The sequence below is a fragment of the Amia ocellicauda genome, chromosome 13 (assembly GCF_036373705.1).
Source record: "Amia ocellicauda isolate fAmiCal2 chromosome 13, fAmiCal2.hap1, whole genome shotgun sequence".
In the NCBI taxonomy this organism is placed as follows: Eukaryota; Metazoa; Chordata; class Actinopteri; order Amiiformes; family Amiidae; genus Amia; species Amia ocellicauda.
In genome coordinates this window covers 6,176,459-6,190,239 of record NC_089862.1, presented here as the reverse complement: position 1 = coordinate 6,190,239, position 13,781 = coordinate 6,176,459, and the positions used below count along the sequence as shown (strand labels likewise).

The following is a 13,781-nucleotide window of genomic DNA, read 5'->3' as shown; positions in this document are numbered from 1 at the left end:
TCTATAATTTTAATGGTAGGTGTATTTTAACAGTGAGAGACAGAATAACAACAACAAAATCCAGAAAAACGCATTTCAAAAAAGTTATAAATTGATTTGCATGTTAATGAGGGAAATAAGTATTTGACCCCTTCGACTTAGTACTTGGTGGCAAAACCCTTGCTGGCAATCACAGAGGTCAGACATTTCTTGTAGTTGGCCACCAGGTTTGCACACATCTCAGGAGGGATTTTGTCCCACTCCTCTTTGCAGATCCTCTCCAAGTCATTAAAGTTTCGAGGCTGACGTTTGGCAACTTGAACCTTCAGCTCCCTCCACAGATTTTCTATGGGATTAAGGTCTGGAGACTGGCTAGGCCACTCCAGGACCTTAATGTGCTTCTTCTTGAGCCACTCCTTTGTTGCCTTGGCTGTGTGTTTTGGGTCATTGTCATGCTGGAATACCCATCCACGACCCATTTTCAATGCCCTGGCTGAGGGAAGGAGGTTCTCACCCAAGATTTGACGGTACATGGCCCCGTCCATCGTCCCTTTGATGCTGTGCAGTTGTCCGGTCCCCTTTGCAGAAAAACACCCTAAAAGCATAATGTTTCCACCTCCATGTTTGACGGTAGGGATGGTGTTCTTGGGGTCATTCCTCCTCCTCCAAACATGGCGAGTTGAGTTGATGCCAAAGAGCTTGATTTTGGAAATCATCTGACCACAACACTTTCACCCAGTTCTCCTCTGAATCATTCAGATGTTGGCAAACTTCAGACGGGCCTGTACATGTGCTTTCTTGAGCAGGGGGACCTTGCGGGCGCTGCAGGATTTCAGTCCTTCACGGCGTAGTGTGTTACCAATTGTTTTCTTGGTGACTATGGTCCCAGCTGCCTTCATTAACAAGATCCTCCCGTGTAGTTCTGGGCTGATTCCTCACCGTTCTCATGATCATTGAAACTCCACGAGGTGAGATCTTGCATGGAGCCCCAGAGCGAGGGAGACTGACAGTTATTTTGTGTTTCTTCCATTTGCGAATAATCGCACCAACTGTTGTCACCTTCTCACAAGCTGCTTGGCGATGGTCTTGTAGCCCATTCCAGCCTTGTGTAGGTCTACAATCTTGTCCCTGACATCCTTGGACAGCTCTTTGGTCTTGGCCATGGTGGAGAGTTTGGAATCTGATTGATTGATTGCATCTGTGGACAGGTGTCTTTTATACAGGTAACGAGCTGAGATTAGGAGCACTCCCTTTAAGAGAGTGCTTCTAATCTCAGCTCGTTACCTGTATAAAAGACACCTGGGAGCCAGAAATCTTGCTGATTGATAGGGGATCAAATACTTATTTCCCTCATTAACATGCAAATCAATGTATAACTTTTTTGAAATGTGTTTTTCTGGATTTTTTTGTTGTTATTCTGTCTCTCACTGTTAAAATACACCTACCATTAAAATTATAGACTGATCATTTCTTTGTCAGTGGGCAAACATACAAAATCAGCAGTGGATCAAATACTTTTTTTCCCTCACTGTAGCTACACATATTTACATATGATGAAGTTTTAGATGTATTTGCTCTCATCTATTCAAATTGCTTTTTCAATGCATGCAGAAAGCAAAATAGATTTCTCACAGATAGTCCACTAGGTTTCCTTCACAGTTCATCCTGAACGCATCAGTAAATCTACCAAAGATGAGGCTTTTTAGTTTTGTTTTGTTTCCAAGGTGAGCTGCAAAGAGAGATGGCCAAGGACTGCATTGTTCTGATGCAGCCCTGCTTAGCTTTATTTCTCACACATTGTAGAGAATGAGCATGGCTTCTACAACACTCATCCCCATTTGCAATCATTGCTCTTCACATTGGTCTCCGCTCCTTGAAGGCTTTTATAAAGCAGCAATCACTATCGGGCGTTACAGTTCAGCCGATTCATAGACAGTCTTGCTGTGCCGTGGGCCTCTAAGTTAATTCAAATACTGATGTCATCTGCAATTATGAATGAATAGTTTTTCAATAGTAAGGTTTCATACATTTTATATTTCTTTTACCCTCCTCCATCATTATACCACCAGGTCTGGGACGGGCACTGAAATTGGCACTAGGTGGGGTTGGCATTATAATGGAGGTGATACAGAGACCACTTTACAAAGGGGAAAAACTGTACAAGAGGGAAAATTGCTGGTATGCGGCAGAGGTATAAAGCTGTTTTTATGAATGTGTTCCTTGTTTTTTACTTTCCCACACAAAGGTGTGTAAACTCTGCTAAGTCATGTATGCATAAAGAACCCTGACATTATGTATTATCTGTTCTGATCACGCTCGAAAACCTCTTTCTAAAAGGAGATGTGCCATTTCCGATTCTAATCTATTGAGGCTGTTCAAAATCTTTCCATCTGTCTAAGTATCTTTGAGTTTGTGTTTTGGCAAGTAAGCTGTTTTTTGTTAAAAGAGGGATATTAGTCATTTTATAACTATGAAGCATAAACCATTGAATGATGTAAGAGTTTCAGAATAAACCCCTTCGTGTTTTATTTAACGTGTTTGCAACGGGACTTATCAGTCAAAGAGATGTTAAATCTCAATGTGCTACTCTTGCCTGAGGAGATTCAAATAAATAAGAGAACAGATGTGAAAAATCTAGAGCTGTCAATGGGCAAAAATACGCCTTACTGATTCCTGTCTTGTATTGGCCCCATATTGTTTTTTCTTAGGATTTGTGTGCAGCATGCAGTGGGCTCATCTGTTAAGCTGTGAGTCTAAAATCTGCATAAAAGTGTTTTAAATCCTCAATTCCCAATACTGAGAGAGGCTCATTAAGTGGAAAAGAGGAAGAGAAAGTGAAGATACTCATGCAGAACATACCATCTGCACTCATAACTTTGTGCAGAAATATGAAATTGGAAGCCCGAAAAAGGAAATTGTGCTTGTCAAGGTCTTACCAGTCGCTGAGCAGAGTTGGGGAATTCTTGCGAGAGTGAAAGGCCAGTTCTTTGCATTGCAACAGCTTGACTTTTAAGTTCCCATCTCTGCCCTAGGGTCCTTGTTTCATTGTGGATCTTGACTATTTTAAAGCATTTAATCTATCTGATATAGTGTTATGGCAACAGTGGCTTATGATCTGTGGAGAAATGTATTTCACACAAAATGATAACTACTGACCTAGCACAACCAGACAGGCCATTTAAAGGGTAGCCACGGCCTGAAGACATGTGCGGTTTGCAAGTGCATGTAACATCTCAGAGATACAGGCTACATTATAGTCAAACAGAAACCAGAGCAAGCAGTGACAATGCTAACAAGCAGAGGAGATGTAGGTAGATAAATGCAAGACATGTTGAAATGTGTTGTTCAGTAGAAAAGCAGATTTGTCAGTGTAATATGTGTAGAGACCATTCAACTTCACAGTGTACATACTACACAAAAGCTACAAGTGTCACAAATTGCCTACTCTTTGAAACAGGGCCTATTCTTGTCTTATCGTGATCAAAACAAAGAATGTTTTAGACCCTAATAGTCAATGTAACCCTACAGGAATTAAGTCTCAGCGTATTGACTGGCAAATTGCTAGAAGGTTTACATTTTTCCATTTTATAAATGATTTGTGATTACGGCCACCTTCTGAACTGCAGGAAAGATACGTCACTGTTGTTGTTACTGAAATAACATATTATGTGTAAGAACTTTAAAATACCTCAGTATTCAAAAGAGTGAAAGATGAATATCTCAATTGTAGCATCATGAAAATCCTTTGTATTTCAAAGATGTATCTTGGCCTCTGTGTGTGTGTGTGCATGTTGCGTGTGCATGCGCGTGTGAGTGTGTGTGTGTGTTTGTGAGTGTGTGTATGTGTGTGCATGTTGCGTGTGTGTGCGCGTGTCTGTGTCTGTGTCTGTGTGTCTGTATGTGTGCGTATTAAGGGCAATGCCAGTGACCATGCCTGTCTGTATCGTTGCACAGGGAAGTGGCTCAGATCGATCAGTTCCTGCAGGAGACAGCAGCCCGGGAGGCCAACGCCAAGGTGCGCCTGCAGCAGTTCATTGAGGAGCTGCTGGACAGGGCCGACCGTGCGGAGAAGCAGCTCCAGATCATCAGCAGCTGCGGCACCACGCCCAATGGCAGCCTGGGACGCTGCAGTGTGCCCGGGTCCAAGAGCACCAGCCGGCAGGTAGGGGCTGCTGATCCCCTCCCTATGCCTATGCCTGTTTTTCACTTGTATTACAAGGCTTTGCAGCATTTTCTGTTGTTGTTGTTGTTGTTGTTGTTCTTATTGTAATCAATATTTGTAGAAGTAGTTTATTATTATGATGCTTATTATTGTTTATATCATTAATATATATTTTTAGCTTTTTAGAAAAGAGAACAACATTTATATTTTTTCGTAATAAACAAAAAACCTAGCACCCCACGTTCAGAAATATAAGCTTATACGATACCTCTGACATATTGTATTTTTCCATGATATCCATATTGTCATGGAAATCAACCCTCTGTCTGAATTCTGTCTTCACAGAAAATAAAAGGCTTTCTGATTCCTATAGATTCAATAAATATTGCATAGGAGAGTGCATGATGAATATTTATACACATGAATGGCATTGTGCTGTACCATGAATATTAAAACACAAGTGTGTTCCCCCCATTTTTATTATTTTTAGTTTTCCTCCTTTTTAAATATAAACATTAATGCACATTTGAGTTTACTATTTAAACAAATTACAATCCACTGAGCATTTGGCAAACATTATCCTCTATAGGAGCATAGAACTACATGATACAGAAACAAATATAACATTGGTCTGTGTTTTCTATTCCACAGAAGTCAATTTTCAGTTGGAAAGGTTTAATAATGTACTTGTCTTGAGCAGGGTATGATTTTTAGATACATATCAAATTTGCATAACTGAGGAATTATTTTGACCCCCACACTACAGTCTGGGGAAAAAACCCAACAAAATATGTTCATAGTGTGACTCAAACTAAATGCTTATTCAGTCATTTTATTCTTCCATTAAATAATTACGACTAAAAAAAAGTCTAGGATCAATGGAAAGGACTTCTACATTCTACACGAATGGAAAAAGATTCAAGTTTCACTGTGCAGGAGAAACTTCCCAATAGAAGGGTTTTCAAGACAGAGATTGCATGCAGAGTGATGCAGTGAGGCTGACGTTTCAGAGGGACGAGTGAACAGGCCAAGTACTGCGTGAAAAACAAGTCTCTCGGGAGATTTATTTTTTTACGATGAGTTCCTTTCTGCCACATTCTCCGACTCGGGCACATCTATTTCTAATGTTTTCACAAGCCGTTGGAGTATGTTTAGCCAACAGCAGAGCACAGAGAAGTTTATGTGGAGAGGGTACTGTGCTGTTTCGAGCCTGTGAAGGTTTTAAGGTAGACCTTCCTTTTAAAGAAATACATACAAATACAGTTGCAGTTTTTTAGACACCATTTTGTCATATGCTTCGTCATCATCACAGACATGAGTATTGTTTTTCACTAAAATGGCTCAGAATCATTGTCTGCATTACTTATTAATTATAAACAGAATATAGATTGATATTATTTTATCAACATTAATTGATAACAAAATAAATAATTTTGTTTACAAATTATTTGTTTCTGCGAGCATGGTGTCCGGAAATCATGTTCGATTGGTACCTGAATTGGACGTACAGTTAGGTCCATAAATATATGGACAGTGACACAATGGTCATCATTTTGGCTCTGTATGCCACCACAATGGATTTGAAAGGAAACAAGACTTTCATCTTTAATTTGAGGGTAGTTATATTGGGTGAATGGTGTAGGAATTACACCCATTTTTATATGTGGTCCCCCCAATTTTAGGGGCTCAAAAGTATTTGGACAAACTAACATAATCATGAATTAAATGGTGAGTTTCAATACTTGGTTGCAAATCCTTTGCAGTCAATGAATGCCTGAAGTCTGGAACCCATAGACATCACCAGATGCTGGGTTTCTTCCCTGGTGATGGTCTGCCCGGCCTGTACTGCAGCTGTCTTCAGTTCCTGCTGGCTCTTGTGGCCTTCTTGTCAAGCACATCTTGATTGTTTCCTTTCAAATCCATTGTGTTGGCGTACAGAGCCAAAATGATGACAACTGTGTCACTGTCCAAATATTTATGGACCTAACTGTATATCCAATAAGAGCATGTATTCTGGATCTATAAATAACCTATTATTGGCAGTTACCTACTGTAAATTTAGAAGGTTTACTATGTGTCAGGAGTGAAATGTGCGATTTTGTTCGAGGTGTCTCATTTAAAAATATCGACTTGTAAGGTAATTTAAGGTGGTTTTCAGTGGCCATGAGTCTTGTCATATCGAGTACGATGTTATTACATTGTTGTTGTATAAACAAACTGTTACAAAAGACGTTGCATTCGTGTAGTGCAGATTTCTGCAATTGGAACAGTGCAGAGCTATGCAGAACTGTGGAAATTTGTGCTACACGAACCAGACCATAGATCTCAAGCACCATACTTAGTTATCAAATTCACTGTTCACTGTTTCACCGTGACACGTTTTTGTGCAAGTCTACAGCTGCAAAACATCAGAATAAAATTATAAATAACCCAAAAGGTTATGTTGGGTCTGCCAGAGAATGAAACACATGTGACATCCACCCATTCAGACTCTCGTGAACACTCAAAGATAAGCCATTTAATAATTAAAAATCACAAGGATATAATAAAGAATGACATAATAAGTATATACTCATGTATTCATCTGTGCTAAAAACCTGATGGGGAAAATAAAAGTTCCAAATCCACACAACTCTCAGAAATTGGTTTTTTCATATGTGCTACTCTTGTGCTGCTTGGTACATGTTTTTTAGCATTAGTATGTTAATTACTTTGATTATTATTTACAGAAGTTTTATCAGTGTGTATTTTTGACTGAAAACCTAGTTAAAGCTAGGATATGCAATCCTGAGAGGCAGCAGTAGCAGCTTGTTTTGAAAGCATAGAGCCGCCCTCGCTTCAGAGCGTCTCCAAAGCCACGCCCCCTCTATCACACATGCGCACACACACAGAGCAGAGTCTCAGCGCCGGGAGGAGAGACGTGAGGGTGGAATCGATCGCAACACTTTCAGAACGGCATGTCTCATTCACAGGTTAGATATTACAATAATAACGAAAGTAAACAACTTATTTACGGTCATTATTTTTTAAAAATAGTAGCTGCGGCTCGCCTTTCATTCTCGCGCTCGCTCCGCACAGCGTCAAGGTTTCCGCGCTGATGACGTGTGATTGTCTGTGCAAACAAGTTGCGCGACGGTATGCAAATATAGATTGACAGACAGGAAGGACATCCTATCATAACATGCGGACCGAATGCAATGATTGGTCGAACCTTTTTTAGTCCTGCTCCTTCCACAAAAGATATATATATATATATATATATATATATATATATATATATATATATATATATATATATAATATATATACACTCACCTAAAGGATTATTAGGAACACCATACTAATACTGTGTTTGACCCCCTTTCGCCTTCAGAACTGCCTTAATTCTACGTGGCATTGATTCAACAAGGTGCTGAAAGCATTCTTTAGAAATGTTGGCCCATATTGATAGGATAGCATCTTGCAGTTGATGGAGATTTGTGGGATGCACATCCAGGGCACGAAGCTCCCGTTCCACCACATCCCAAAGATGCTCTATTGGGTTGAGATCTGGTGACTGTGGGGGCCAGTTTAGTACAGTGAACTCATTGTCATGTTCAAGAAACCAATTTGAAATGATTCGACCTTTGTGACATGGTGCATTATCCTGCTGGAAGTAGCCATCAGAGGATGGGTACATGGTGGTCATAAAGGGATTGGCATGGTCAGAAACAATGCTCAGGTAGGCCGTGGCATTTAAACGATGCCCAATTGGCACTAAGGGGCCTAAAGTGTGCCAAGAAAACATCCCCCACACCATTACACCACCACCAGCAGCCTGCACAGTGGTAACAAGGCATGATGGATCCATGTTCTCATTCTGTTTACGCCAAATTCTGACTCTACCATCTGAATGTCTCAACAGAAATCGAGACTCATCAGACCAGGCAACATTTTTCCAGTCTTCAACTGTCCAATTTTGGTGAGCTTGTGCAAATTGTAGCCTCTTTTTCCTATTTGTAGTGGAGATGAGTGGTACCCGGTGGGGTCTTCTGCTGTTGTAGCCCCTCCGCCGCAAGGTTGTACGTGTTGTGGCTTCACAAATGCTTTGCTGCATACCTCGGTTGTAACGAGTGGTTATTTCAGTCAAAGTTGCTCTTCTATCAGCTTGAATCAGTCGGCCCATTCTCCTCTGAGCTCTAGCATCAACAAGGCATTTTCGCCCACAGGACTGCCGCATACTGGATGTTTTTCCCTTTTCACACCATTCTTTGTAAACCCTAGAAATGGTTGTGCGTGAAAATCCCAGTAACTGAGCAGATTGTGAAATACTCAGACCGGCCCATCTGGCACCAACAACCATGCCACACTCAAAATTGCTTCAATCACCTTTCTTTCCCATTCAGACATTCAGTTTGGAGTTCAGGAGATTGTCTTGACCAGGACCACACCCCTAAATGCATTGAAGCAACTGCCATGTGATTGGTTGGTTAGATAATTGCATTAATGAGAAATTTAATAGGTGTTCCTAATAATCCTTTAGGTGAGTGTATATATATATATATATATATATATATATATATATATATATATATATTTTTTTTTTTACATTTAGACCACTTAAAGTATTGATTGCTATCAGGATGTGAAGAGACTTTCAACCAGTATACCAAAAAATGTTTCTGGAAAAGATTGCACACCCTACCTTTAAGTAGTAGTTCAATTTATTTTGTCCTATAAAACATACAAACACAACCCATATTCAACCAAACACTTGTAATAACACCCATAGAGTATATCCTAATACCCAGATTTGCCTGCTGCATTAACACTTGCTGACGATATGTAATTCCCCCACCAGTTGGTACTTCGTCAGCACCCCTCCCCCGGGCGAGCCCCTGCCCTCTTAATGCCCTGTTCACGTTACTGTTCAAGGACTACATACTATGCTTTATATTTATTTATTTCCTGACACAAATGTCAACTGCTGTATGCTTTTCTTCACTCCCTGTGATAAAAATAAAATCATATTTTGATTCTAGCCAGTGCATGTTTAAATTAGACTGAACTAGATTCACATTTTTGACACATAGTACCAGAAGCTTACTCACCCCACAATTTAACCACATTAAATACATGAAAAAGTATGGAAAATGCATAGGCCTATGATTTAGATCATCCATTTTGTTAGTAAAGCATCTAACCACACTGATTATGTTTCTTGGCTTGTTTTGGCATGGCAGTAGAATGGCCTTTTGGAAGTGTATTTCATGAATAATGAAAATGTGCTGAACACATGCATATTGAAGTCTGAATAGATAAAGCAGGAAGCAGAATTGTCTAAAGGAACAGAATTCAGGTACCCCAGGTATTGAGGACTAATTAGATAATACTTGATGTAGTGGTCAATATTAAGACTGTTGTTGCATTTATGATCTGAAATAATGAAAATATGATTAAAAATGTACTTTGGATTTTACTTTTTTGTTGTTTATTTAAATGAAAGCACTGGATGTTTGAAATTGCAATAACATTTTTGATTCAAAAAGGCAATTAACTGTAAGACTGAATAGATTTAAGTTTAAATGTACCCATATTGCTGGTGCTATTATAACGATCTTAGCCAATGTATTATTTATATTCACTGTTCTTCTTGGTTAAGGGAAATTGCTGCACAAGCTTAGCAAAAAGAGAAGCCGTGCAATCACAGATGCATGTTCCACAGCAAAATACTCAAGAGAAAATAAAGTAGTTCTCGGACTGGTGAGCACATTAATGTGGAAGAGTTATATATGAAAATTAAATGTATAGCGATACTCCCTAAATCCCCTTATTACTCCAGACAACGGACCTGGTATGTCTTTTAATTGACCTATATACCACAGGTCTTGGGATTTTAAACGCCAAGTAAAGTAATTTATTCTGACTGAGTGGTATTCTTGTCTAGTATACACAATATTTAGTCTATGTTTCACTATGCGATCCTTCTGGTGAAGTGCAATCCTTTGATATTCATTCTAAGTAATTCATCCCAAACACCACACCTATATAACCCTGTTTCCTAAGTCTACACAGCACTCAAGTGTTGGAGAATTTCAGGACGTATTTAACTCTTTAGTTACTTTAACTCTGTTTCTTCCTTCAATTTATTTACAGGAGGAATCATGTCATTGTGCATGATGCAATTTAATATGATTGTAGTTAGACTTATCCAATGATATTCAACAACAATTTAATTTTACTGATTTCTACAGACTGCATACTTTTCAGGAAGAGGACATTGAATGTATCTTTTTGAATTTTCTTTCCCTCAGAGAGAGAGAAACTCCAGCACTTCGGGTGTTTCCAGGGGAGTGTATCAAGTGTCAGACCGACGTTCCTCACCAAGTACTGGGTAGGTCTCTCAAACTGAGTGTACACTTCCCTTTCCAGTGCAATGTAAAAGCATTTAAAAAGATCAGTACAAGAGTATTGTTGTCATTTGAATTACATGCACTAGCTCTGGCCAACCTGCCTCATCGAGAAGAATCCAGCACCAACAACGTTTAAATGTAAACCCATCTTATTCTAATCCATAGTGCATACTGATGGGTCAAGGTAAGCCATACTGATCATTCTAGTGATTTTTCATTGCTTTATTTATAAAAGAAAATAATGTACACAACCCCTTTATGCTTTATTGCATTTCTGACCATATTGTTTGGGGCTGGCATGCATTAGACCATATTAAGTTGAGCTGCTGCTCAGCAGACCATATTAACATGGGTTGCTGTTCAGCAGACTGTATTAACTCCAGTTGGTGGCAAGGAATAAAAAGATAAAGCAAGAGCGCATACAGGAGGCCATTTTCGGAGTCATGGGCCACGTGGATGTCAGCTATAGAAGTAGGGATAGAAACCTGAGTTTTTAAAGCTGATCATTCTTTTCTGCTTTGCCTTAACGCATCAGCGTTAACCTCCTGGCTCTTCTGTCACTGTCCAGGCAACCCTGAAATGATTATCATAACAGAGGATGGAATACATGACTATTTAAGTGTCTCCTTTGGTTACAGACTAAAAGGCCTAGCATTAAATGGTTTGGTCATGTGTTTTGAGGTTTTTCTAGCTAGTGAAACATGTAGCCTTAAAGCTGACTCTTCATCCATGCTGAATGCTCAGCCACATGAATCACAATTATTCAACTAAAATACATAGATACATACATTATTACATGAATGAATAAACTGACAGAAAACCATGTGATATTTATATTGCCTTGATTTCAGGATTTACAACACTAAACACGACAACAAAGTAATTTTTTCCTCTTTTAAACCTGCTGATCTAGAAATATGTAGAACAGTGAATCCATTTTACATCCCTGTGTTTTGCTGTACTGAATTCAGTGCTGTGTAGGAAACCACCAAGGGAAATTTGATTAAGCCTTGTACATACAATAGTGTGTGTTTACCCATGATTGTCAGATCTAGCAAACTTATCCTCTCCTGCCAAGTTAAAGTAAAAAAGGTCAGTTACATTGAATAGTCGGTAGAGGTAAAGGTCTTTTTCTTATGCTATTAATGTAAGTCATGTTTCAGTAAATATGGCATTTAATTAATTTCCAGCAGAAGGGGAATTACAACTTAAAATGTGTAGAAATGACGAGAAAATGAAATCAACTTGACTACTTTCTTTGTTGGTTATAGATTGAACTCTTTACATAATGATTTTAGTTTTACCGTTTTGTATATAGATGTTCGTGCTGGTCCATGTGTCTTACCACAAGTCAGTCCTCTTCTTGTACGAATGGCTGACCGTCCTAGCAAGCACTTGGGAATGAGCATTAGGAATGTTCACGAATCAATTCAGTTCAGTTACTGAAATTAAACTCAGATTCAACCCACATCGAAGTACGTCTGCCTGAGGACTGTACAAAGACAACAGATCTCCTTTACCTTCAGAGAAATACTGTTTCCCACAATAGCCAGATAAAATAGCCCAGCGTGAGGGGTTCTGTCCCCATTTGGCTGTCAAACCTGTCTGCTCTGCTGCCTATCCCTCAGACTGCCCATTTGGAAAACACATTCCTGAAATGTGTGCATCATGTTTACTGATGGATGATACCTAAATAATAATAAATAATATTAGAAATTATACAAAACCTTAAGGAATGAAGGGGCCTTGAGCATTCAGTGCAATAATTAAGACATGTAGGCTTAGTCAATGGCACAACTTTTCTTGTTATTCTACATCCATATATAAACAGCAACAGTTTTTATGGACTGCAAGCACATTGAAATATCACCCAGTCTGCTCAGATGTTATTTCTGTTATCCCAGCTGTGTTCTCAGTATCTAGAGGCATGTTATGCATGATTTGTTAGCCAAATATTACACTACTTTGCTGAAAGAATTCACAATTACCCTGAGTCATATGCCGTGTAACTGACTCCATTAAGGAGCTATAGTAGACTACTAGACTAGTAGTTGCCTCAACTTTCGTGTTTGCACAGAAGATTACCCATTTGGAAACATTTGAAATAGGAATTAAACCTTTTTAGGGGTCAAATATTCCAAAACATATCTTTAAAGATGTTTAATTCCAAGGGGGAAGTGAATTCCTGAATTTGGCATTTGGACTTGAGGGCCAGATGAGAATAGACAGGTTGTATTCTAACTGCAGCTGGTACAGACGTCTGTGAATGTCCTTCTGGTAAAAGTATTTCTTGCTACTACAATTTATGAAATAAACAATCAAACATACCAAGAAAAATCCCCCAAACAGCACAGGTTATTTTGCAGTTTCTTTCGACAGATTAAGCATGAAAGCTGCAGTAGTAGGATGCTATTGTTGTTCTGTAACTATATACAATTCATTGGAGTAAATAATTAGCAGGATTTTGTACCTTAGACTTATCAGAACCTTGAGTATTGTGAAAAATATATATTACAAGTATTACATACTTTATTAAAAGTATGCTTTTCCAGGAAATGAAAAAAATCCATCACCACCTTTAGAAGACTCTGTGAAAATCAGTATCAGTGAGAGCACAGTGGCCTCACATTGTGAAAGAAGCTTAACAGCACAATTGTACAACAAATGTAATTGTCAATGTAAATGAAACGTGAATTTGATCTCCCGTAAAAATAAAACCCCTCCTCTGAGCCATATGCATTGTTAAATAGGGCATGGAATTCCAAGTCCTGACCATTGATCATGTGCTTTAGAGAGTAAGTTAACAAACTGAAATAATAATGTTTTCAGCCTATCCCTTGTTTTCTCAGCTTGAGGCAGTCATGCTCAAAGCCTTTACTCGGTGCAGTGTAGTGTCTAGCATCAAATGGGTCATATTCTGAACTCTTGCAGTCCCTAATGATCAGGGCTGTTTTTAAAGCCCTGCACACAAAGCATAGTGATGTCTCCGTTCCCTGCACCATTCAGTGTACTCTCTGGTTTTAACTTTGAATTTAATTTAAGTTGCGTGTGACCATTATCCAGCCTCATGTCGTTATCTATATTATTGACGAGTAACAAATAAACACAGCTTCTCTTCCCTCTACAAAATTATTTGATCTATTATCATTTGAGCTCATTATTACTGTACATCTTCTTATAGCCTTTTGGATAACACTTTATTATACAGTATTTAAAGTATAATAACTAATGCATAATACATGTAGTTA

General features: G+C 38.8%; 1 protein-coding gene across 1 annotated transcript in view; it reads left to right on the top strand.

Annotated features, from left to right (window-relative positions):
* Window positions 1-13,781, top strand: part of fbxo41 (F-box protein 41) — a 51,465-nt gene that overhangs the window by 19,640 nt on the left and 18,044 nt on the right. The window contains exons 2-3 of the mRNA XM_066719781.1: window positions 3,934-4,141; window positions 10,435-10,514. Coding sequence (XP_066575878.1) covers window positions 3,934-4,141; window positions 10,435-10,514 — 288 coding nt within the window. The remainder of the gene's footprint in view (window positions 1-3,933; window positions 4,142-10,434; window positions 10,515-13,781) is intronic.